This window comes from Eleginops maclovinus, chromosome 23 (genome assembly GCF_036324505.1).
Source record: "Eleginops maclovinus isolate JMC-PN-2008 ecotype Puerto Natales chromosome 23, JC_Emac_rtc_rv5, whole genome shotgun sequence".
Classification (NCBI taxonomy): Eukaryota; Metazoa; Chordata; class Actinopteri; order Perciformes; family Eleginopidae; genus Eleginops; species Eleginops maclovinus.
The window spans coordinates 16,775,369-16,802,957 of NC_086371.1; the positions used below are offsets into that span (position 1 = coordinate 16,775,369).

The 27,589-nt window shown below is 39.9% G+C and overlaps 1 protein-coding gene across 2 annotated transcripts; it reads right to left on the reverse strand.

The window, feature by feature from the left end:
• Positions 1-285: 285 nt before the first annotated feature.
• Positions 286-23,500, reverse strand: neurl1b (neuralized E3 ubiquitin protein ligase 1B). 2 transcript variants are annotated; one of them, XM_063876988.1, is made up of 6 exons: positions 23,315-23,500; positions 5,645-5,889; positions 5,229-5,562; positions 2,778-3,518; positions 1,838-1,963; positions 286-1,220 (listed from the first exon to the last, which is right to left on the reverse strand). In XM_063876988.1, exons 1-6 carry the CDS (start codon positions 23,421-23,423, stop codon positions 973-975), a joined length of 1,803 nt encoding a protein of 600 aa, XP_063733058.1. In that variant the 5' UTR covers positions 23,424-23,500; the 3' UTR covers positions 286-972. The 2 variants fall into 2 exon arrangements, with proteins under 2 accessions (XP_063733058.1, XP_063733059.1); XM_063876989.1 differs by lacking the exon at positions 23,315-23,500 and adding an exon at positions 10,184-10,513.
• Positions 23,501-27,589: the final 4,089 nt, after the last annotated feature.

Consider the following 27,589-nt stretch of genomic DNA (forward strand, 5'->3'; position numbering starts at 1 on the left):
GCTGTAATTCAGATAAATATCTTATTAAAAATGTCTGTAAAAAACCCTAAAGTAAAATCATTCATGCTTTCTTTTACCAAAAATGTCATGGCACTCAAAAGTGCCCCTATACCTAGAACTATAAAGATCCCGTTAAAAAGTGGAATGAATTTTCTTATGAATGTAACACCCTTCAATCCACTCACTGATGACCTGTTTGATCAGCAGTGTGTCCCTATCTAAGAACCACATAAAAGTGAATGCTTTTAAACAAAACAAAAGTGTTATCATTGACACTATACGATATTAATCACACTTAGTCCACTTTATTTACTCTCAAAGTGCAAAACCAGATTCTTCATTTCTACATTTTCTACTTCTACCCAAACATACCTTTCTGAAAGCACTCCACTGAACACACTTACCATCTGGTTACATCTTTCCACTTACTATTACACTGCTTATTGCATAAATCCTGTATGTGTGTGCCTTCTTTTACCACACACTTTCATCTTTGAACATTAAAACTATGGCTACGATTGTTAGCGTAAATACTCGGACACAAAATTTGACAAAAATCTAAGGCACTAGAAGTCATAGACTACGGTCCACATACAGTATTCTGCTGAAGCACGCTACTCTGATAGTATGACAAGGGTTAGGACAAAATATTCACTGCTCAGCAAATAACACAAGAGACATCACATTGAAAATACAAAACAAAAGCACATGGTTCATCTCTTGTTTCTTAGTCAAAGCATAGGAGCTCATGAAGCAGTCTTTGTATTAAGATGAGCTCCATCACAGTTTTGCGTATGAAGATTAAAGTCCATCTCCAAAAACGATTCACCCATATGAAACGCAAATATAGGCACGATTATGTCCTGGTGTGGCTTTTCTCCAATTGCTGTCAGGATTCATGTCAAACAAAGCCTGAGAAAGAGACGCATGTGGCATCCATCAGCGGGAGTCACAGAACCTGTTTACATATCATCATGGCCGATATGTTTTGATTACGTCTTTGATGGGCCTCCTGCATATCGGACAGCACGCATTGATCTGTCTCTTCAGTTTCAGCCCACAGTCGTTGCACAGACACATGTGTCCGCAGGTGTAGATGACTGTGTCCACGTCCTGGTCGAAGCAAACGGTGCACTCTCCGTTTTTCCCAGCAGGGGGCAGTTCTAAGGCGCTGAAAGTTGGAGAGACTGGAGGGCTGAGAGGGGAGCTGGGAGCAGTCACTAGATAAGAAGAAAGAAAACATGTGTGTGACCGGAGATGGAGCAGACAAGGATGCATGTACACATTAGGTGGAGTATGCCAGATTCTGATCCTTTATATTGTTGTTTATAAGTTCTTTTTTACAACCCATGACAAACACAAATGTTACCATCTAATCCTTGCTAAATTATTAACACATAAAAACAAGTATGTATTAGGGTTGCAACTAAGAGATATTTGCGCAATTGATTTATCTGTTATCTATTTTCCAAGGAAATCAATGTATCATCAAGGAATAATAAAAATGCTCTCATTTCCTAGAACCAATGGTGACACCATGAAATTGTTGAACTCAAAACAAAGCCACAAGAATACCATTTTTTTAAATGATTTTCTGTATAAACTTATGAATACTGATTGAATAAGTGGGATTTATTTTCACTGGAATTCTTGCCTACATGAATGAATCAGCCTCTTATGTTAACTAACTAATCAATAGGTTTGAGGTCTATCTGTCATAATGTGAAAATGTTACATAAAATTAAATAAAACGTATTTCCCACAACTCGTGATGAGTAAGAGCCTTCATGCTGTGACATTGTGGCATCTGTTAAGCTGTCAACATGTAGTAACCTACCCAGAGAGGATTCAGAGGCGGAGGAGGATCTGTTGACGCTGAACGCCAGGTCTGAGTCACTGTCTTCTGGACTGCTGCTCTGAGAACTACTGGTGGATGTGGAGGGAGGACTGGACTGCAGAGTTCCTGTGCCACAAAGATAAATTCACATGACCCAGATAATTAGACTCATGTAAGACCTTTAAAGGTGCCATCCAGACAAAGAAGTAATTCAAACAGTGGATGGCATTACAATACAGTGACCTTGAACTGTTTGAATGTGAAGACTTTTTAACCAGCCATATTAAATATGCATATTTGTATTACTTGAAGTCTCAAAGAGAGATTTTCCTTTGCTGTCTATTTGTTGATAATAATGTTGGGTCTGTGCCGATGGGAGTTTATGTGGGAGTAGTGGGACTAGAACAGATAGGTCATCGCTCTAAAACTGAATAGACACATGCAGACATAAACTGCTCTACTGCATTCCTTTCTGGGAAAAATACATTGCAGTGGCTGCCTAGTCTCACAAATAGACTGATGATTATTGAAGAGCATGTCCTTTTCAGGGATTTATAACTTTAGTATCAAATTAAGACATATTTTGAAATTTGTTCACATGCTTTCTTGCAGAGTTGAATTCCGAGTGTGTGACCGCTGTAATGTCTGTATATTAAATGTGAAGCTACAAACAGGAGTTTAAAGCTTAGTTTAGCACAAAGACAGGAAACAGGGTGAAACAACTAGGCTGGCTCAGTCCATAGGGAAAACCTGCCTAGAAACATCTATAGCTTACTGGAAAACACATTACAGAACAGAAGACTGGTGCGAAATGTCAAACTTCTTTTCAAGTACTACATTTGGTAGTGTATGCTTTAAAAGATGGCATCTCGACACAAATAATGTAAACCATCAGGAATGTTTGGGTTTTTGGTTCACATCTCTGTGTTGCTCATTTTACCTAGTATCCTGAGTCTGTTGACCGCCCCATGCAGGGTGAAAAAGGCCCACAAGATCTGAGAGGAGTCCACACAGAGCAGCCTGCCACGTGCCACTCCGTTCACCCCATGATGCACCTCTCCACTGGGCAGCAGACTGAAGCTGAGCACGTCTCCAGAGCAAGGCATGGGGAAGCCCCGGTGCACCACCCAATACTCTTTACGGTCCAGGAGAACCTCAGGGTCTGCCGGTAGGTCCCCGGCGTGCAGACTCGCTGGGTCACAAGATGTTACGCCAAACAACAGTGCCCCAAAGTAGGGCAGGCCGAGGTGGCCGACTTCCACATACAAAGTCTCACCGACATGCAGCGGCCGGTCACTGAACACCAGAGTCCGACTGCTGTCCAGAAAGTGGATGCAGGCTGCCGAGCGGTCTGCAGAGAGTATTACATCGGGGCCACGGACTGGGTGAAAGTGCAAGTCATTGTCCAGCGGGGAAGGAAGGCCTCGGACCAACCTCGGGGTGCTGAATCCAGTGGAGGCAGATGAAGATGGTGTGGAGGAGGAAATGGTGGAGGAGCAGCAGGGGATGAGCTGGTTGTAGTTATTGAGCTGGAGGTTGGCCATCTTGGCAGCAGCAGCCTGGTTGTTCTCCAGTTGGTTGTTGCTGTAATTTGCAGAGTCGTGGCTACTCTGGGGCAGATAGGCACTCAGACGGGCTGCACTCAGGCAGCTGGACGCCACACTCTCAGCAAACGCGCTTTCTGTGATGGAGAATATCAACAAACAAGTTTCATGACTGATGTATGATACGATCACAGGTCACTTCCCTTTTCTTTTGCACATTTTCTCCTTTTTCTGGAGTACTTTCTTCTTTTATGGTGCCTGAGGAAAAGCTTGTTGCTAAGATAAAATCTGCATGAGTTACTGCAGCCTCCTTGATGTTGGTTTTTGATCTATGAGCACTCTTGTTTATATAGGCCAGATTAAAGGGCTGCACATTTTACTGATTTTACAGATTAATCTGCTGAATGTTTTCTCAATGTATTAATTCTCTATAAAGTATGACTATAACACATCTGACAACTGAGGACAACTGCGCAAAAAGAAAAGCAGAACATATTCACGTAAAGGTTGACATAGAAGTTGCCAATTCAATTTCTGTCTCATGACTTAATGACTAATCGCTGGGATGGTACAGAAATTTGAAACAGGATGTTTTCAAAACATTTATTATTAACACATATATTGTATTTCTAATACTTGTGTGCTCTTTAATCTTGTTTTCCACTGCGACTGACAGATGGCAATGATTTATGCATGAGAAATGCAATATTAAACATGTCTTTTAGACAGTAATCCAAGTTATTATATAATGCATGTTGATGGCCACCAGTAAAAATGTATTTACCTCTTGTGTTCATTCCCTTTTCTATCTTAAAAGGGACAAACTGTGAATAAATGACTTTGTTTACTGCTTGTGCAAGTAAATACTTTTGGGTATCTGGAGGGCCAACCAACCCACAAACTGTCAAATAAGACAAGCAGGTCAGTTTTCTGTGAACTTCTGAGTCAGAAAACATGGCATGCAAACCGCCTTTCAGACTTGCCTTCCCTTCCTGTAGGTCTCATGCAGGCTCATATGAATTTACAACACCCCATCTGAGTGTCTACATCAACAGCTGGTTGAATGCGAGTACGCAGGTGTGTTTATTCTAACATTAAAGTATGTAAAGATGTTCTAGTAGTAACCCAAATATACAAGTATAAACCTGAAAATGAGCAGGTTCCTCAAACGAGAACTCTCTCAACTGCAAAGAGTTCATAGCTGACTTTCTCTATGCACAAGGGGCTGACATAAAGAAGTTGTCCCCCTTTGACTTATGATACATTCCTCTATTACTATTTCTAGTGATGCTGGAGCAGTTGAGAGCACTGGCCCCTCCAAAGCTCCTGGGATCTGCCGCCTTGACCAAACATGGCCATAGCTCTTGTCAGACTGAAGATAAACAGACCCAGTGAGTACGAGAGGGAACCACAGGGGAGAGGGTGATGGAAATGAAGGAAGAGAGAGAAAATGACAATGCGAAGGAAACCGATAGTAAGAGAGTAGAGAGCAAGAGTGGGAAGTTCAGAGTGGATTAGGTTGGTCCACATCCTGTTTATCTCAGAGAGATATGGTTTTGGTTTTCTACACAAATGTGTGATACCACACAGATAGTGGATCATTCAGCCACTTAGCTACTATGTTGGCCTCCACTGCTGCAGAATTTCTTGGCACAGCTGCTTTCTGAACTCCGGGGAAGCTGCTTAAATTAGCTGTGAATGTGTTGACACTATATAAATAAGTTCATGAGGTTTCGTGGTTGTCAAAGCCATGGTCAAAAAATATGTCTAGCTTACTCTGACTTACACTTGGCTGCAAAATGTATTTTACAGGAGCGATTTCTTAAATAACATAATGAAGTGCTTACCAAGCAGTGTGACCTCCTGGGTGATGCCATAGATATCTATGATGGCCCAGAGGGGACAGCCGATGCTGAGCCCACAGTGGAAGAGGATGGGCTCTCCGTCGTTGATGCTGTAGAAAACTCTTCCGTGGCGATCGGCCCAGAATGACAACACATTGTCCTTCAAGGCCAGCCTTTCAGGCAGAGCTTTGGCCCAGTATCCGGGCCTTGTCACCAGATCTGGGCAAGCGTACTTGGGGATGTCTGTAGTGACCAATTCACTAGGGTCCAAACTGGTGAAACCAAAGCGTAAAGCCCCACTCCAGCCAGTGTGCACGCCACTCAGGCGAAGACGCACCTGAATACAGAGCATCAATTAGGATTCAACTTTCTTTAAATTTGTATCTTTTAAAAGTACAAGGATTGAGCTGAAAACAAACCTTCTCATAGAGGTGGACCGGCCTGTGGATGAAAGTGATGCCATTACAGAAGCTGTTCTTGCGTGTGGCACGGCGAAGCTGCCCATCCAGCCTGATGTTCTTGCCTTTGGCGTGGGGGTGAAAGCGGGGTGAGTCCACGCTGATGCTGACCGGAGCAGCTGACGTTCTCCTCTCAACACCTGCCCTATTGTTAGGCAAAGTGTAATACTGCCTGTTGGCCACCGGGCGGGGTTGCAGAGTCGCATCTGTGGGTAGCAAAATAGTCAGGGGTACAGTGAGAAAAGATAATGATTGCACCTGATCACCCAAGTTAGAGAGCAACGTGATGAAGGTCTGCCTTTGTGTGACTCACACAAGGTCAAAGCAGGAATGTCAGAGACACCAGCTGTTGGAAAAAGAGGCAAACATATCAGCACATAATAACTTGCTTGCAAGTGGTCCATAGCAGTCAGTTTAGAGGGCAGAGGCCAGTTATGTAAAGGAGCCCAGAGTCTCATACACTTCCTTTCCCACACTGACACCATAAAACCTCTGTGCTTTTCTCAACAAGTACATGAAACCGTCTCTTTTAGCATATAATCCACATTGACAGGACATAAAAGAGCTGTCCCAAATCCATCTTCTTACCACATCCGTACAGGAAATGTATATTGCAGAAATGAAACAGGGTAAATATAGACAAGGTCCATATGCAAATATCCCTGGGACATTTGGTTTATGTAAAATCAACATATTTTAGAGCAGTGTAAATATTAATAGCATCACAGTAGAGAAAATATAACGAAAAAAATCGACAAAGAGACTTGATAGACTTTCCTCTTATTTATGGGCTACACACACCCTTGGCCTACAGCATAAACAAACCCTATATAGCCCCTTTCATTCCTCCACAGTTATCTTCAGAAGTGGAATGATTCACACAGTGCAGAGTCTGTGAAGAAATACCAAAATGAAAGGCTCAATCTTCGATCTCATCTTCACAGGAGTCAGTGTCCTATTTGTGAGGAGATTTTTTTCACGAGCGTCACAAAATAAATTAACAAGGATCAGAAATCAAACAAGAAAACAAGACATTGGCTTAAGAGAGACTTTAAGCTGTAGATGTGTGTTTATGGTAAAACTGGCTGAAATCCAATATTTAAAGGAAGGCTGCGTTAGTATTCGCCTGCAGCGCCACAGAGTGATTACATTTCTGTTTAAAATTCACTGTGATCTGGTGCAAAGACAATAACTCAGTGAAATGTTCCACAGTACATTTCCTAAATTAGACATTATCACTGATTATATTCTAAACTATGAAGCAGCAGGAAGAACATCTGTAACATCTCAAATGATGTGCGGGTGCCCATTCCTTTTTAACTCCGAGGAATTTGGCTTTTGAAGAATTAAAATATACTTTGGATAAAGAGTATGGAGAAAAACATGTTTAGGATTGGCTTTATAAGCTCAACTGCCTCGCTAGCAGAGGGACGCCCTGGGATTCTGCAGTTAAAGGACCAACAGTGAAGACAGATGCTCCTTGACATTACTCGATGAAAGGCATGGCCCATCAGGTCATCCAGTGAGGCCTGAGTCTTTGCCTCTCGTCGTTTATGAACATTATATTCAAGTCATAGGCGATCTTTGAAAAGCAGGTTATTTTTTGAGACTTATCAATGTTCTAATGTTAATTAAAGACCCGTTAAAAGCTTTTATACTGGAAATCTGTAAAATCCGATGACTTGTTTGGTATATTCAACGTCCCAGTGAGAAAAAGTCAAGAGCCCTGCCTTTGTAATGCTATTAGCAGGCTTTTTCTCGTAAATTGAAACAACCCACAAAATACTGTTACACTTTATGGTTAAGACACATATCTTTATAGCACTTTAACTAAAGAAAGTCAGGTTTAGACTTTGTGGATCAGATGAAAATGTGTGGCGTACTTTTGTGGACTCGGGAGAAGCTTTAAATCATTTCATAGAGTCATTGCCATTCATTTCGGATTAAACTGCAGCAAGGAAACTTTAAATGTTCAATCCTAAAGGCAATTAAAAAAAAACCTTGAGTAGAATACGTATGAAAAAAAATGTTGCCTTTGCTGATTAGTACAATGTGAGACAAACTTAAAGACCCTTTGCAGAGTTTATGACCCCTAGGAGCACTTAAGAGCATTATTTTATGTATTATTTGTTGGCCATGTAAAAGAGCACACATGTGATGCAATACACAGCTCAGCCAATGGTTTCACACCATAATGGTGGTAATGCATTAGGAAATTCAGCTATGTGCCAAAAAAGACTGGGAAGAGGAAAACAGCTGGCAAGTAAACCCAAATAATTAGCTACCAAATTTGGCTAAGCAAATGTTTCATGAGGATAAAAATGCATTTAACACTTTTATAAGACTTCAGCTATGCACCCAAAACGTTTGCCTGAATAAAACCGATTGTAAATGTAGCACAAGCTTAAAAACCACTTAATGATTATTTTCCGAAAACCCTTTGCTCCATGACTTAAGTTTAATGGTAATGGTGAGCTGGGGCCGGGTCAATGACAACGTTGTATAACTACTAAGTTCTTTTAGTTGGATTTCGTAACAGTAATACGTGATATTTGCATGAGGGACCATCAAAATCACGATAACAACAAATGATACGAGAGAGATAGAAATGTATCTTTGAATTTAGAACTGTAAAGTGGTAAGACACACTGAAATCTCAGTGACAGAGATGTCTTCGATATTGGAAATGTGATCACCGAGATTGGCGTCTTTCTCCTGATGAAATAAAATCACAAATAAATGCAATCATAAGACTGCACAAGACACACACTGCTGTGCCTGGGCAGGATTTTTTTTATATGTAAAACTGATTATGTGCATTCGTCAGAGTTATGTTCAGCCACAAGATGATCAGGCTCTTTATTCCCTCATATCTCTAGGCTGCATGTGTTCATCATACTCTAAGTCATTCACTGCGAGCAGGGCATGAGCCTCTGTGGATTTGAGGGGCTATTTTGTCAGATTTTTGCCACAACAAGTGGTGCAAATGAATTTCTTAGTGAAAACACCTCAATGGTATCAATTGATTGTGTTTCAAAGCTGGCCCTAGGACTTATTCATCACACATACACAGAAAAAAATGAAACATTGACTTTAATTAAATGTATTATGTCAAGTAACTGTATTAGGTTAGTTGAAAGCAATACTATTAAGTTGAACCTAATAGTCTGTCATGTAAACTTAATATTTTTGCTTTCAACTAACCTAATACAGCTAAGTGACATTTGTTGACATTTAATTAAAGTCAACGTTTCAGTTTTTTTGTAGGCCTACAAAATGATTTTATACTGAGTTTTTTTTTTAAAATCGACTTTAAAAAATGTATTGCACATATCTAATACTCAGTCAACACAGATATTCTTTGAATACAATGTTAATGTAAACCACAAAGTGCAAGCAAGGATCCATGCTGCTGCTGCTGCTGCTGCTGCTGCTGCTGCTGCTTCTCTGTGAACAACTGTTCAGTCTAAACCCCACGTCAGCTGGCTCTGGTGGCAGTAACCACATCATTTAGCCACAGAGTGCATGGGGGTGTGGAAGTGTGACGGACATTAAATCAAAATGATATGGATAACAGATTATCAAGTGTGCTGTAGGTGTCCTGTCAACGTGATTTACTGAGAGCTAATAATGACAGCTTTTTGACAAAAACTGGAGCAATCTGGAATAATTCATTTGCGGTTTTGCTTTATATAAAACAGCTTAAATAGTTAAGATAAGAGCAGAGTATTACCAATATAGTGTGTGTAGACAATGGTCCTATTATGAATAGTTTGTTCAGTTTCTAGTTAGGATTATAGATATTTATGTTTTGTTATTATTGGATTCTGTGTGTCCTTGTATTGTTTTGTTATGTGAATCCTATGTGACTTAGTCACAGTGCTTGAATTTCCCATTGGGATTTATTATGAAGTTTATTTATCCGTCTATGAAAGAACGTTGTATGGCAAAAAAAGGGGAAAATCCTGACCGAGATTAAAACCAGATAACAGAAGACAAGAATAAACAATTGGAATGTACACAAATCATGAACCACAAGTGCTATTTAATGCACGGGCTGGTTTTTCTAAATATTTTTTCTGTTGGAATCAGGGATGCTTTTAGGGGCATTCTTTAATTGCTACGGAAAGAGTCAATATACATTCTAAAAGGCACAATAATATGTGCGATAGGATAGTTTCAATGAAGCTTTCTTGAAAATGTGTTGATGATAATCCTGCTTGAACATCAGCATTAATTAATTTAAGACCACATCACTGTTTATTATTGCCAAAGTGATGAGTAAAAAGTGCATTTTGTGAGCGCTTGTTGTTGTCGCTCCCTGGGAATCACGCTCAGCTCCCCCGTGATGGGAAGCGCGTCTCCACGCAGAGCGAGCACAAGTAGAGGAATCAGGACTAACCATGTGTATCTCTACATATCAACCTCTAACACACAGACAGCTTCGGGTAAGTGCATCGCAAGCTTCGTGAATGACACATTCATATTGACAAGTCTCACCTATTAAAGGCTTGGGTGTCGTATTCCCCATTATATCCAGAAATTCCTCGCACTGGCTGACAAGTTAATTCCGATTGCACTACTTCTCTGTCCATCCATGTATCCTCGGTCTGATGAATATCTGCCTGGAACCAGTTCAATCTGAGTATCAGTGCATTCAAATCCCGCCGTATCTCCGCGCTGAAGCATGGACGCGCTCTTCTTAATGTCAACCCCGAGCCGCAGCGACAGGCGGACACCTCCAACTGGCTCAGAGCAGCCCCCTCCTTTCTGTAGTAGGCTCCCCTCTGCACGACTTTAAAGACACAGTAAGCAGAGATCCCCCCTCAAGAGCATCACAGAGACTCTGAATAATGCATTTGATTATTCACTCAAAGGCTCTGATGAAGACTAATGAGTGTACTGTTGTCTATAGGATAAATATCCTGCTTGTTAGGGATGGTAATCTTAAGGAAGTGTGCTTTGTCAAGACATTTGCATACAGAGGGGCATGCAGACAGCATGGTGCAAATGTTGATAACAATAAAAAATGATAACAAGATCATTGATCATGTATGTTCCAGAAATCTTTTGAGTTCCTGAAGCGGTTACACTAATACAGAGTAAAGAGATTTACAAGATTAAAGGATTCGCTCACTGATCCCAGAGACATTAAACATGAGTTATTCAACTATTAATATGTTGGAAACACAGATAAGCATACTTTTAATAAAAGTCCAAGCACCACATGAGGAAATCCCCCTCTTTTCCCACCCTATCCTCTGCCCTCCCACAGCCTTGACTGCTGGGCTTCTCTCAAGCTGTTTCCTGTCTTCTGGACCACGCCACTCTCTGAGGAGCCATGGTCTGCAGGGTTTATAGGACTGAGACCATCAGTGAGGGGAGTGGAGGGAGTGCCGGGACAGCGTATCTAACCGTGGTGGACAATTAGAGAGCCCGGGGGCGCTACTGCAGCTGTGTGTCAAATATCCTGAACATAGCCTGCTGGTTGAGAAATAACAATGTGTGAAAATGTAGATATATGCAAGTTAGTATTCCTTAATGCCAATATATACTCAAATCATGACTAATTAGAAAACAGCAGTAGGGATTTACCTTCTGCTTCATGTATGCAGGTTGATGATATAGACATGAGCCATTTCACATAGAGAGAAAAAGTGCTTCCGCAGCTGCCAACATGGTCAAATATGATCTAATTCAGTTTGAGGGCAAACAAGTCTCGTGAGAGATGGCGTTTGGGTGAAGGCAGGCAGGAACTAAATATAACTCAAACACAAAAGCATTTGTTTCTACCTCCTCAATGCTGTTTGTTTAAGCAGGATATGGGGGCTCTCTATAAGTGCCTTTGGTGAATGGTGTTTGGGGTGAAGCAAAGCAGAAGTAAAATTCCCCTCACGCCCTGGCTGCTGCCTCGGAGAAAAAGATCTGCTATGTCAAAGGGGATCAACACAGGAAGTGAATATGAGGCTGCAATGGAGTCTGCAATCAAGCTTCCCCTGTAAACACAGCAGAGCTGCAGTAACAAGTGCTGCTTTCCCTAATGCTCGCTTAACTGCCCGAGTGCAGACTACGAGGTGTTAATGAATGCACAATGATTGCTGGACTGAATATATTTAAAAGGAAAGGTGCTTTCAGGTTAATGTTTAGCACAATCATGCAAGACATTGCTGATTGTCTGCAGAAATATTCAATAGCTCAGGGAATATAGGGAAAATCATTACAGATACATTAACAGTTAGTAAATGGACAACAGATAATTTCCTGATGACTTCAACACATTTGAAATGTAACATATTCATTGCTAAATTACTTTTACAAGCCAACATTAACTAACAAATCAACCAAACTCTGGTGCACTTTAACCCCTGGTGCAGTTTGTTTGATAACTACTGAACGCAATAATTATAAAGCACTGAAAAACAGGCAGAGAGACAAGACATGTTCCAGGAGGATTCAAGAAAACCCTAAGTCAGGTTGATTGCAGTGAACACATTATCCAACCCAACTGCATAGCACAATATAAACACAGGGTGATACCTTCACAGGCATTTGTTAAGATAGACAAAGGTTAACAAAAGAGTGAAAGGATGGAGATCTTTACAAGTTTTATATTTGTTTGACACTAAGTCGAAGAGAACATAAAGAATATGTTGCATAAAATCCACAAAAAAGAGTGATCTTGAAGTCAATAGAGACTAACTGCAGGAGAAGGGCACAGCGTTTTCCGCCATGACGCTCAGTTAGTATTTTGTATGTTTACTTTTTCCAACACCAAATCTGTCCACAATAGGAATGACTTCAGGGAGTATATTTCTGGCCCTGCTCCCTCAGAGATGCCCTTTAGCAAATATTTTTTTTAAATTTGGTTTGCTTTAATTAGTGCACTGTGAAACTGAACCCCACTAAAAATTAAAATGAACAAAGAACATAAATTTCACTCTGATTGGACAACCCTAACAGACCATGGTTTTTTTTGTCATCTTTGGACAGAAACAGGCTAACCAGTCATGTTTCCAGTCATTGTGCTAGGCTAAGCTAACTGGCACATACCTTTACAATTACATGACATGACATTTGTTTTTGCATTTAGTTGTCCAACGTGTTGGATTTAGCAGGATTAAATAGCACAAAATATTCACAGAAAACTGAGAATCTTGGTGTTTTAGTTACAATACAATGAGCCCTTGATATCTACATACTGTATAGTGTAGTGTTTATAGTTTATAAAGCAAACAAAAACACAACAATCATTGGTTTCAGTTGATTATCCACAAATGTAAAAGACATTCTAAATATTATACATAATTCAATGCATATCATTCTGATAAAAGCAGTCAGAATTTACTCAATACATTAAAATAGTGTGTAGTGCTGAATAAAACAAATGACTTTAGTTAGCGTGTCGGTGGTCTGCTTCATCCTCAGCCAAAGTTTAAATTACAACCCGGCATCCCCCTTAGCCCTGACCCCGGGACGCTGTTAACACAGATATGTCAGACTGATTGCTCTGACAGCATGACATGACCAAAGACGCCTCTGGAAGTTGGTATAAAGATCAACAGAGAAAGACCCCACATTGCTGGCTTAACGACCCATGTACCAAAAAAATATTAGGACAACGTCTCACTGCAGTATGAGCCTTACATTCTGGCAAGCGTGTGTGTGATCAGTTAGCCTGAAAAGGACTGGTTGTGATGTACACCAGCAAATAAGGCGCAGAACATCCAGTACGACAAACTGTCAGAAAGCTACTTCTATTTTTATTTGACTCGATGCAAGGGGGTGAGTTGCTCTAAAATGAACCATAATGCATACTGTCCCCCTTAGGGTGTATGAAGCAACTGTGATGCAGCGATCTCACAAGGGCTCCTACAGCAAGAAAAGTTATTTCCACAGAAGGAGGGCAGACATGCCTCGTTTGCTCGAGGAAACCTGGCCCACAACAGAGTGACTGCTGCCATGCAGAGAGGCGCAGTGACTGGTCCTTGGACAGTAAAGTGTTACATTTGCAGAATTTTAATTCTCTTTAAAGATTTACACAGTGTAGAAATCCTAAGCAGATGGCTGTTTGGGAGGGTTTGAGTGCGGTGGTCTCAGTATCAAGGAAGGGCTGCTGTCCAAACCCCAGCCACTGATCCAATGGATGATGTGAGTCATACCCACCTTCAATGTGAACACAACCGTCTCCATCTCACACACGTGGACCAGCACAATGAGCCACATTCATACAACACACTTTTTTTGGTCACCTCTTTGTTCCAGCTCTGTTTTCTACTACAGTGCGCGCTCACATCTGTTTTGGATATGCGCCTCTGCCTTTTCATTAGGCCGACTCTTAGCAGGCCATCAGAGTCAAGCACCTGCTTTTCAAAAACACAGTAAGAGTTCAAATATATTGCCAGAGCCATTGTATCAGTAAAAAGTCCCTCATGTAGATGATGAAACATGGCCTACTGATTTGAAAAAGGTTTTTTATGAAAGCAACAGCGCAGCATTGGCCTTTAATTGGAGCCATTTTAGGGGGAGCTCTTGCCATGTGTTCTGTGCCTCACAGATTGTTCTAATTTCCAAAATCCTCAGATCATGAGACTGAGGGCTGTGGCAAGCTTGAGCTGACAAAATGCATGCATGCTTGCTTTCACTTCTGCAATTTCAGATTTTACTAAGTTAAAAACACCACCATGAAGTTAACCACCGACAAGTGGGAAAACAACACACTGCCGCTGGTATGAGCGCTGCACATTAATGCAACACATTGACAATCTGTGTACTCATGTTTATTTAAAGATGTGTTGAAGTGAAGAGAAAACAAAAATACAAAAAAATATTACAGATTAGGAAAAGCAAACAGAACATTGCCCAAATCATTATGCAATACTACGCAACTGATAAAGAAACAACCTTATGATTTTCAGAGTGAATATTTAATATTTGACTCTTAAACTGCAGATCATGTTCTTCCATGGTTTATGGATTTTTTCCAAGTGACATGGAGAAATAGTAGATCTAAAGTGGAAAATTAATTTTAAAAATATTAAAAAGCACAAGTTATGAACAAAGATATTATTTCTCTGTCTGATCACCCAGCAAAGATTAGTTTTCCTCATAAATTTCTGGTTTTACGAGTTATCACTACTCCTCAGTGATACTGATTCACCTCTTCCTGTTGGTAGGCAGGTTTTTAATCATAGTAAATGATAATGGACAGGATTTTGCCTGTGATATGTGGAATTTCCTGAGTCATTTTCCATTAAAGGAGTCTAAATCATGACATTACGTAACACGTCCGCTCCTGACATTAAATGACCCCTGCTACGCTAACACAATGGAAACAGTCAGGGGGCGGCATTTCATTATTATTTTTTTATCTGAATGCCTTTTAGCTATTACTAGACTTCTAAGGGATGATAAAATGTCAGTAAATTAATGTTGAACTTTTCTATAAAGAAAATAATTTGTGGTTTGCGCTATTGGAAGATGAAATAGTGGCACGGCTCCACTAAAGTGTTGTTATAGGCCTCTCTGTCAGTGGGAGACATGCTAAAAATGGCCTTTCAATGCATTTAACCAGATGCACAGACGGTGCTCTTCCTCCATCTGTTCTATTGTCTCAGTGTTCTCTGGGATGAAGAGCGGATGCACCACCGAAGGAGATGCAGGAAATGCTCTTGGCCCAAAACAACACAGCCAACTTCTTCAGGTCTTTTACATGGTGCCTTCTGAAACAAGCGAAGCCTAAGATAAAATGAGATATTCACTATTTCTTAAACACAGTCCAAAAACGTATATTTAAAAATGTTTTTTAAATAAAGCATCCAATCTTTAAAATTATGATCGAAAAGGAAAAACATGTGGCACATAAGAATTCCTCCTTGTTTCTTTTTCTTTCATCTTTGTAGGCAGTGACTAGACAGTAGCATGCTTGATGCAGTGGAATATTCATAGATTTTTACAGTTGTCAGAGGGTTAAACTCAGCTCTGAATGGTGTCCAGTCTCCAGCCAAAAGAGGAAGAGAAAGGTCTTACTGGTGTCTAGGTCAAGTTCTTTGTCATTTTTTAACACAACTTCACAAAACAGCAGCAGCCCTGCTCAGGACGGCCTGTCAGACACACTCCACATATAGACGTTATGGTCGAGCATTAAAATTATCCTGGTGTGTTTATTTTTAAATCCCTCTTCAAAACGGATAAAAGTGAGTCTTGTAAAGAGGAGAGGTATATCATTCTAAATAGAGAGAGGTCTGTGTAAGTTTAGAATGAGTTTAATGTGAGTGTGTGCATACCTATATAAAAGTGTGTTTTTGTGGGATAATATTTTAGAAAGGGATTGATGTTGTTGACCCAAAGCATTTCACTGCTGCACCGCAGTTGTAAAAAAACAGTCTAGTGCCATATTTACATTAATTCTGTCAGGCGTTTGGGAGGAAAGCAGTGAATTCTTGTGGTGTATATTAAACAACAACCTATAGTTAAGTATATCCAAATTAAACCTGTTAACATCATTAGAATTTATGACACAGTTCAAAAGAAAATTGCTTCCCAGGCAATTTAAGTCTTGTCAGAATTTGCCTTCAGGGTTCCAATTTCTAACCTCTAAATTGCTTCACTCTCAAATATTCGGAAGAAAGGAATCCAAAATCTCATTAGCAACCCGGGAGTGGTTTTGAGGAACTGCTGAGCCGCCCAGTTTGGCTCTTTTGAGCTCCAATCATTTTAACGTTTTAATCAGTTTCTTTTCATGTGTTGGTGTTCTGTTATTTCTCACTGGAGCTACGGCAGCACTTTATTAAAGATAATAATACTGAAAATAGTAGAACGTTTCAGTCCTTGCTCTATTGTGAACTGTATTATAGTGTGAGGCTGAAAAGTCTTTTTTAAACATACCCACACCACGAGACACACAGAAGCAATTAAGAAGCAGTAAACACTCAACCAGCCTACACAATCATTTTTGTTAAGTATTTCCTCCGTTAACCTCAATTTACATCATTGAAAAACTATCACAAACAAAAAATGTTGAACAAAGCCTAATTTGACACTGTTCCAAAGATGAAATATTAACAGATTTAAGTATTTCCTTCATGCTGCTAGTGGTAGCAAAATATTTATACACAGCCCTGTGGTTGAAGACCTTGACCACATAGGGCTCAGTGACTCAATGGAGGCCCTGGGGTTGTGACACAAAATACTTTTGCTATTATTACCCCGTGGAGTCACTCAGTACTCTAAAAAAGACATCCAAGCCCACTTTCAACAACAAGCTTGGACGAAGTCTCTGTTCGAGAGCAAAGATTTCAATGTTTCCATGAAATGAAAGAACTGAGCAGCTGTCATATTAAATACTGACCATTAGCATGTGCCCGTTTTGTCTCACAGTCCCAAAGGAAAGGGCATATAGGGATAACAGAGTGCTCCAGGTACTACATTACATAATAGCATTTTTCCTTCCAAACCACTTTCCATTGGATTGCAGCTAGTAGCCTAACACAGGGAGACAGACCTGTGCTGTACAGTATGTAGGGGTAACAATCTGCTGCTCTAGCTTTCCTGCTGAATGTTTTTCTAAAAGTTGCCCCTTTTCTGCCCCTCTCTAGAGATTATGAGGCTGTCAAACTACAAAATTCCCATTTAAGGCAGAAGGATTAGACTGGACATGCATTGCTGGTCTTCACATGTCAAAGGTCATGGAAGTTACTTTGTTTGTCCTCTCAAAACTGAATTTATTGGAGCCTGTCTTCAGTGTTATCAAAATAATGTATCTCCCTTTGGTTTCACCATATGGCTGATGATAGATGATAATTATTTCCACGATAACATCACAGTCTCTGCACTCCAACCATGGCTGGCCTCCAAAAACAGATCCCCAAATCAAAAACAAATGAACTTATGCGCAAACTAAAATAGAGACTGTAACACAAAGCACGTTTTGTTCTCCACTGGACAGAGCACTGCTATGAAGGAAATATAATTGACAGTCTGGGTGACCCAGGCTAGAGCCTCTCCCTCCAGAGCTCTGGGTGCATGAGTCACGTCAACTGTCATAAAACATTCAATCCACTATAAGCGGCATATCAGCACTTCTGGATTTAACGTAAGGTAAGGTTTGATTAGCTGACAGAATGTCCATCACATATCCACTGCTTGCAAGTTTGTGATGCTAACAGGAAATACGACACAGTCCTTCTACCACAGCAAAAGAGCAATTTCAGCACTTGTTTTAGAACAAGTTTTCAAAATGTACCCGTCAGCATAGTTTTACAGTCATGCCAGCATTATCTCAAAAGTGCCTGCGTTGTTTCCCTGCCAGCCTTCACATCCTTGCCTGCCTGTCCTTTTGCATCTACGCATCTTTCTTCCATAACTATTAAACAACAAAGGAGTTAAAAACATATAGATCATTTCTTTGCTAAAGGTCTTAAATAGAGGCAAGCTCCCTGCTTCGCTGCCAACTCGGGTGGGCGTAGGTAATTAGAGAGCGGGTCCTGTTAGACTCAGGTCTCCAGGGAAACAGCTGCCATCCGCCAGTTCCCATGGAGAACAACTCTGTTCTGGATGGATCCCCTTCACTGAGTACATGAAGCCTTCCTAAATTCTCTGCTATACCCAAGGTATCACTTCAGGATAACACATTCTGACAATATGAGAGTGAGATGTACCGATCTGTATGAGTCAATCACATTTCTTTCTCTCTATCTCAAGGATCAGGTCAAATAAAAATCTCTACTTTACATCCTGATGTTTTTTATTATTGCCTTTGATCTAAAGATGATGTACAAATAAAGGACATTTCTAAGAGGCTGACGAGACAAAGGGCTTAATGAGTGATGCTCTTGACTTTTCATTACATGTCCAGACTATGAATAAGAACAATTACAGGAGTACAGAAAGGGCTGCTCTTTTTTATGACAGACTTGCAGCCCCACAGCTACAGATACAGCAGGAAGCAGAGATAGATCAGCTTCAGAGAACCAGGCTCCCTCTGTTTTGCTCTGATTCAGATCAGCTTGTCTTGGCTGACCCAGTTCAGTTGGAGTCCAACTCCAAAATAAACAATATTGTATATATTATGAAAAGTAAAGGGACAAAAAGAGTGAGTACATTTTGTTTTTCTTCTAATATGAATGCAATGGCCTAATGATTTTAGAGACATTTTGAAGACATTAGAATAATCAACCTTGATGTGATATGGATCTGTCTGATGTGGTACTTTGTTAAAAAAAATCTTTAAATTAGATCTTCTCCCTCTTAATCCACTCTCTAACTATTTTTTAATTTCGGTTGAAATACACAGGAACAAGATGTCTTCTACTTATCTAAAGGTCAAACATCTTAGTAAGTTAATAATCACCAAAATACATTTTATAATTTAATGAAATGCCTTGGAAAAGTGGGGTTTGCCAGTCAGTGACATCAAATGTAACTGATAATTCCCCTGCTGCCAGAATATAGCAATGTGTTGGATTGTACACTATTCACTATCTGGTGGCTCAGTCCTTCGAGGGAATGCAAACCAGACATCAAAGGCAACTGCCATGAACGAGCATGAGCCAAAGGGAACTTTGTAAGTTGATCTCGTTGAACACTTTAGATGTCACAATGTACAGTATGAAGCAAATATGTTGTTCAGGTAAATCAGACGGGACATGCTACTGGTAGGTATTACCACTCTGAAATCCATCATCAGTGAGATGAAATACAAAGCTGCGAGGGCCGTTAACACCCCATTACATAACCCATAGCGTTTGATTTAAAAGTGGGGGAAACCTTGGGGTCAATTTCACAGACAGTCGGTTCACCTTTAGCACTTTTACACTGCTGAGTGCTTCCGCCCATCTGTGCCCCTTTTCCTGCAGTCCACGTCCCTCCACTTCCATGAGGTCGACCACCATCCACGCCCTTTGTCTTAACCCCCGTCCCCTCCTAACATGAGCTTTTATTTATCTTACTCATTATTTGCTTTGCCACTCCTTAAAGCTAATCTTGCCTCTTCCCATTCCCTGGCCCTCTTCCTCTCTCCCTCGCCCCCTTGTCGTGATATTGGCCTGTGACACGTGTGGGAAACTTCTGCGGGGCCCCCACTCCGGGTAGGACACTGATATACTGAGAGTGCTGGGTGACGGCGCTATTTTTGGAACTTGTAAATATGAGAACTTCCTTTCCTAAAGTGTATTTAATATCCCAGAGGATTGTTAACAACCAGAAGCAATACAGAGGCAAAAATGCAGCGTGTCAAATATCACTTCTATTACAGCTTTGCTTTGTTTTGGGGCTTAGTTTGAATCACTAAAACCGGTGACCACAACCTTGTTTTTTACGACTAGAACTTCCAGAAACACATTTACAGGTTAAAGAGACAACTTTCTCATTTACAAGCTTCCTTTGCCAAGAGTTGTTCTTTTGTCTTGATAATAGCATTTTCAGGTGCTTCCAGAAATTAGGCCAAGTTTTAAAGGGAGCATCCTGATCAAAATTCTAGGGATGCAAAACACTCTCCCTTACTTGGAAGTAGAGAGACAAGACAGGGAGCAAAACAGGGAGAAAACATTATTGAACTGGAACTTCAGGGGAGGAGGCTGAGATTGCGATAAGAAAGATCTGGGCTCTGCTGCAGCCTTTAAGCTGCAAACAGATCAGGTTTGATGTAGTAGAGTGACTTACTATTTCTGCATTAAAGGAAATACTGTATACGGCTTGATTTATGTAAACTAAACTGAGACTAATAACAATAAGGGCTAAAACCGTTTGTCAGACAATTAATTGTCGACTGTTTTTGATAAACAGTTAATCTGTCATTCATCAGGCTAAAATTCGAGCTCCTCAAAAATGAGAAGTTGGACGTCCGAAGGTGTCACCGTCATTATGAAACGGAATGGTCCTCTGCCAAGGACAACAGTGCATTAAAGACTCCTCGGAGGTTCCCTATGCCTGTATTGGGAAGTCTTTCTTCTGATTTCTGTGTGTTCATGAGCCTGAAGTCTGTTGACACAATGAAAATAAATGAGGCTGTAGGCCCATATTATTTAAAGAAGTTTCCAGTATTTGCATGACGAAGCACAAAGGAAACATCAGGCCAAACTTTAAAATGTTTCCTAAAATGTCCAACTGCACTCAAGCGTTTATGTTATTTTCCCATTGGGTAAATCATTTTCCAATTACTGACACCAGATGTGTAGCACAGGTGCCCTATTTTGCAATGTTATCCAAAGCGAAAGTCATTTGTGTATCAGCTCTGTGTTTAGGATCAGCCGAAAAATGTAACAAGTTTTTTGTTTTGCTGTAATCCTGCTGACAGACTGCCGGAGAAACAGCCAAACTTAGCTGTAAACTTAACCTATGAAATATGATCGAGATCACAATGGATGAATTTGCCCTATATTCAGAAATATCCTCAGCTAAACGACCACCATGACCTGTTCATGAAATTTAAATCAACATTAATAATGTATGGCAACTGCTCTGATGCTTCCAGACAGACTCCCCATTAATAGGTGATATTTTTCCTATGAATGTTACTAATTTAATGATGATGTGTTTCATTTTCTTTCTGTTTTAGCTCTTTCTCTATCACACACACACACACACACACACACACACACACACACACACACACACACACACACACACACACACACACACACACACACACACTTCACACACAAACATAGCCAAGCCATCTTGAATAATTAAGATGGTGCTGAATGTTTAACTGTCACCCAAGAGCTCTATTACATGTGAGAGAAATGGCCATGGTCGTACTTGCTCTCACAAGAGGTATCTTTGTTTTTATCTGCAGACACACAGATGTGCATTAAAGATACTTTGCACATATGAAACTTGAGAAACTAATCATAGATGTTATCTGGAAAGAACGGATTGAGTGTTCATGAAGACAGATCCTTGTGAGAGATAAAGTCTGACCTGAAACTCTATACTGTGCTTTCTCTATGACTACTTATTTTCTCCACTCTCATCATCCTTCCAGACACTCACTCTGTCTGATGGTATCATGTCTTCTGCTCACATCATGGCTGAAGGGATGAGAGCTCTAAAGTTTACATAAGCATGAGTACTCTTCAAAGAAAGGCCCTGCTTAAGCTTCAAATATAACAACAGATCTAAGCGGACATTACACAACCACACCTGTTGCTCAAGGCTACACGACACAAGCAACAACTTCCACTGAACCACAGCGTAATCATGTCTTATAACACTGTGAGTTTAAATTTGGACATGGATTTTTAAATAGAAACATGTTTACTGTGTTATTTAGTGATCTAATACAGTGGAAAAGAACGGTGAGATGTGTAGCTTAGCTTGGATACATTAATCCAATGAACTCATCCCTTTACTTGCCAAAGTCAGATCATGAAGTGCTGAGCTCTGTAATGGCCCTCCCCCCACTTTGTGTTGTCAAATCAAGAGAGTGGCGCCACCTAGTGATTTAATGGGTATGAACGAAAGGGATTACTTCCAACATGTCATTTAAAACATTCAGAGGGGAAAATATTTTCAATAAAGCAATCAAGTTTTCTTGAAATAATTTTACAAAAACGTTAAATAGCTGTTTCTGAAGTGCCCTACAGAGCCAGGAACCAATTTCTTATCAAATCCAAAGAGATGTTTCCCCTAGAAGCGTTAATGTATCATTCATTTTCTGTTATGTGGAACATAGTAATAATGTTATCAGAAGTCGCTTACATTCAAAACATGCCATCATTCATACAGATTTGAACACTAGAAAAAGGTTGTTTTTCGGAGGACACTGTACCACTTTTTGTTTTGACCTCTAAATTGGAGGTCTATTACAGGAAAAAATAATAGCACAATGTATTCCTGAAGGACAACAATGTGGTTGAACAGATACATGGAGCAAAAGGGAGGAAACAGATAGTAAGGGGCCAACCAAAGGTTTGAAAACACACTGAAAGAGTTTGTTTTCTTTACTTCTGAATCATGTTGGTTCTTTTCCAGAGGTGACTTCCCTTTCTATTTTCACATCATTTTTGCCTTTTTTCCCATCACCCAGTAGGGGTCTGGGAAAGCTATGACATCATCAGAGGCCTCTGTAAACCTTTCTCAGCCACACAGGGCTCAATACAGCAACAAATGAGTGACAGGCATTTCCTTTCGGCATAAAACAATTTGGGATGTGGTGAGATGCTATGGTATTGGTCTAGGATTCGATATTTGAGCTAAGTTGGTAACCAACAACTGTACCCTTTATATATTCAGTATATAAACTCTGTGAACATTACATGAATATGTTTTCAAGAACAGTTGAAAACCAATTCACTTAATTGTATTGTTTTAATCTCATTATGTTGTTTACTGATCCTCCCTTCTCTACTCTACTGTCTGTAGCAGTAGTAGTAGTAGTAGTAGTAGTAGTAGTAGTAGTAGTGGTATAACAATAACACTAAAATTAAAACAAATCATTGTCTTGCTTTAAGGCAAACAAAAGTATTAAAATACAGGCTAAAGTGAGCTTGAAAAGTATAATGTTATTTATTATATATTGCATTCCAAACGTCTTCTCTATTATTTCAAAAAAATGTACCAGACTGAAGTTAAACATAAGACAATGAAGTCACAAAGAAAACAAAAGGTTTGCAATATGTAAGTCTGGCTTACCCTCTGTGCTGCCGTTAAGTGTCCTTTCTTTACGGGGAAAAGATAAATCACACAAACCAAAGGAAAAGCAGATGTTTGACGACTGGTTATTCCCCATCTCGTTTTTCATACAAATCGTTTTGAATGTAAGAGTAAATTAAAATGACGTTTGCTAAAATAAGACATTTGCTGTGTGGTCTGTTCTAGCAGGTGGTCTTTTGAGAGTCAGGAAACTGCGTTATAATAACAAGACATAATCCCGCCTAAAAAAATTCAGATTTGTAAACATAAACACGTGGTTGTTGCTATCACTTATTCTGTCCAATCCAGTCCAACCTAAAGTGTGTGTGTGTGTGTGTGTGTGTGTGTGTGTGTGTGTGTGTGTGTGTGTGTGTGTGTGTGTGTGTGTGTGTGTGTGTGTGTGTGTGTGTGTGTGTCTGTCTGTCTGTCTGTCTGTCTGTCTGTCTGTCTGTCTGTCTGTCTGTCTGTCTGTGCGTCTATCCACGAACAGTTAAATGTACACATGAAATTAAGAAAGTATACCGGAGTCTTTTGTTTCAGCCCACACCGTAGATCTAAAGCAAGTGAAGTGGGCTTTCATGGTAGCCAAATATTGCTGTCCTCGAGAGGTGAGCGAGCTGAACAAGGACGTTTTCTGTGGTAGGTCAGGTGCATCTTGCTTTTAGTTGCTCGTTGCCTATTCACCCTGATAAAGTTAAGTTGGACGTTAGAGAAAATTCACTTAAGTCTTCTCAGGCCGTAGAGACAGGCTTCAATTCTCAGAGCAATTCTCGACAAGAGTAGCGTTATCGAGGATAGGCTGTAGACCTTCAAAGTTCTAAAGATGTATTGATGGATTCGATGTAGACAGATCAATAACTCAAAACGTTCTGGAAACACAACGGGCGTATGGCCTCTCTCTGCAACGATATCTCTAAACTTCTATCGGTCATCATGTGTCTTTTACCAAGCAATCGACTTTTGTTTTGAAATTACTGGTGTATTATTATTGGTTACTTCCGGGACTTCGACCCCTCCCCTCGCTCAAACATATTTTGGTCATTTCTTCAGGTATAAAGCAAAAAGCATTGCATCGCATTTCTCTTCACTGGTTTAAGAAAGCAAAACAAATTTGACAAAGGTACACTGACACTGATTTACGTGACGTCACGAAAAAGACACGTGACTGGGAGTCACATAGTTTCCCAGTGACTCCAAAGAAATGCAGCTTGTAGTCCTACACTGGAAAAGTAGGAAACACCTCTTTTTTATTATATTTTATATGAATGTTTGTATGACAATTCAGCAGTTGTCCTTCAATATCTTCCGTGTCACGTGACTTTCTGATTCCAAATCAATGTGCAAATGTAAACCTAGACTGGAAAAGTAGGGACACACCACTTTTTTAAAAAGCGTTACTGCTTTTTCTATTTTACATGAATGTTGCTAGGAAAATTCATCAGTCCTCAGTGAAAATTGTCTATTGTTCATTACACTGTAAATTGATAAAGTTGTCAATAAAAACTGGAGTTCTATTTTTATCAGCCTTCAAAGCTGAATTTGTATTTACTTAACTCTTATCTTGAACTTAACATATCAATGTTGCAGTTAGTTAATGATCAGTTAATATAGATTACTTATGTGGTCACAGAATGGCTCCTAGTGTTACTGATTAAAAAATACTGGTCAAAAGTCAACAGTATGGATTAGAGTCCCTTGAGTCAGAGGTGGGAATAGTACTCAGGTCTTGTACTTCAGTAAAAGTAGAAGTACAAGAGTGTAGGAATACTCAATTACAACTAAAAGTCCTGCAATTTAAATGTGAATTAAGTAAAAGTAGAAAAGTATTGGCATAAACATATACTTAAAGTACAAAAACTAAAAGTACTCACTATGCAGATTGGTCCCTTTCAGAATAATATATACATTGTGTTTTAATTATAATATTGATCCATTAAAGCGTCATCAAAGCTGGTAAAGGTGCAGCTAGTTGTATACTGTATCATTCATCCAAATCTGAAAAGTAACTAAAGGTATTAAATTATTGTGGAGTAAAAGTACACGATTTACCTCTGAATTGTAGTGGAGTAGAAGTACAAAGTATCAACAAATTGAAATACTCAACTAAAGTACAAGTTGTAATTACGTACAGTACTTGAGTAGATCTGCTTAGTTACTTTACACCACTGCCTTGAGTTAACCAATAGCAGTCCAGCCTGTCTCTCTATTGATGCTCAGCCGTTTTGATCTATTGAACCGAGGGTATTTGTTGGACTTTACTTTAAATTGGAATAGCTGATATAAAACACACTATTAGCAGAGGGAGCGTAAGGTCAGGTTAATCTAACATCCTCTCTTGAAAACTCATCGTCTGTGTTTGCCTGTGGGATGTTGATTTTTCTACACCCACACTGATCGTTTCATAACCTCTTTACTGTCAACAGAGACTTTGATAGCCGGGTCACCTCAGCTCCCTGATCACATCCATTGATTGAATTAATATGATACATTGGTTGAGTAATGAAACAACCCTGCTTTTGAATCACCCTTAATGTTTCTGCATGCTAAAGACAGACATTTTGCTGACAGTAAGTCTATTTGCTCCCATTAAAGCTTTTTTTTCTTTTTTGTAACACCAATATGCTCCATAGGATGGCGCTCACAACACTTCTTTTCTGTGTGTGTGTGATGGTCTACCGAAAGGATGTTTAACACTGAGACTGTTTTGACAACTCTGTTATCTGGACATATCTGGTCTGCTTAATGCAGAAACATAATAATTACATTTTGTTAATCGTAGAGATTTTGAAGATCTGTTTTCTTTTCTGTATTTTGTAAAGGTCACTCCAACACAGCTTAAACAGTTCACAAAAGGGACTAAATCAGGTCCATGTATATTCTGGCTAATTAAATCAGTCAAAACTTTCATTCTTCTGAAAACATTTTTGAATTACGAATTTCAAAAGTAAAACACTCACATAATATTATCAAATGATAATGATCTATATTTTAACACAAGAACCTATGTCATATGATTGAAATACAAATCTGATTTCAAAGCACAAGTCTTACAAGTATGATTTAAAACTTGAAATATATAAAAGGTTTACAGTCGAGGAAATAAGTATTTGATCCCCTGCCAATTTAGTTAGTTTACCCACTTACAAAGAAATGAACAGTCTGTCATTTTTATGGTAGGTTTATTTTAACAGTGAGAGACAGAATATTTTTTAAAAAATCCAGAAATGTACATTAAGAAAAAGATATGCATTGATTTACATTTAATTGGAGGAAATAGGTATTTGATCCCCTTGCAACCAACAAGAATTCTGGCTCCCACGGACTGGTTAAATAAGTCCTCTCGCTTTAAGAAAGTACTCCTGATGTCAACTCGTTAACTGGATAAAAGACACTTGTCCACAGTCAATAAATCAGATTACAACCTCTCCCAGAGGGCCAGACCATAGACAGGTCTTGTGATCATGGTGGAACTAATGTCCAAGGACATCATGGACAAGATTGTAGACCAGCACAAGGCTGGAATAGGCTACAAGAATACCAGCAAGCAGCTTGGTGAGAAAGAGACAACTGGTTTGATTATTAGAAAATGGAAAAAGCAAAAAAATTACCACGATCAAGGATCTCGCCTCTTGGGGCATCAATGATCATGAAAAAGGTGTGGGGTCATCCAAGAACTACACAGGAGGGACTTGGGAATGATCTGAAGGCAGCTGGGAACACAGTCACAAAGAAAACTATTGGTAACATACTGCGCTGTAATGGATTAAAATCCTGATGCGCCCGCAAGGTCCCTTTACTCAAGAAGGCACATGTACAGGCCGTCTGAAGTCTGCCAATGAACCTCTGACGGATTCAGAGAAGGCTTATGAGAAGGTCATGTGGTCAGATGAGACCAAAATCAAGATCTTTGGCATCAATTTGACATGTCATGTTTGGAGGAAGAGAAATGCTGACTATTACCTGAAGAACACCATCCCCAGCGTCAAGCATGCAGGTGGAAACATTATGCTTTGGGGATGTTTCTCTGCTAAGGGGACAGGGCGATTCACCGGATCGAGGGGATGATGGAGGCCATGTATCCTAAAATATTTGCTGAAAACCTCCTTCCCTTAGCCAGGACACTGAAAATGGGACATGGATAGGTCTTCCAGCACGACAATGACCCAAAACATAAGGCCAAGGCAACTAAGGAGTGGCTAAAGAAGAAGCCCATTAAGGTGATGGAGGGGCCTAGCCAGTCTCCGGACCTTCATCCCATCAAAAATGTTTGGAGGG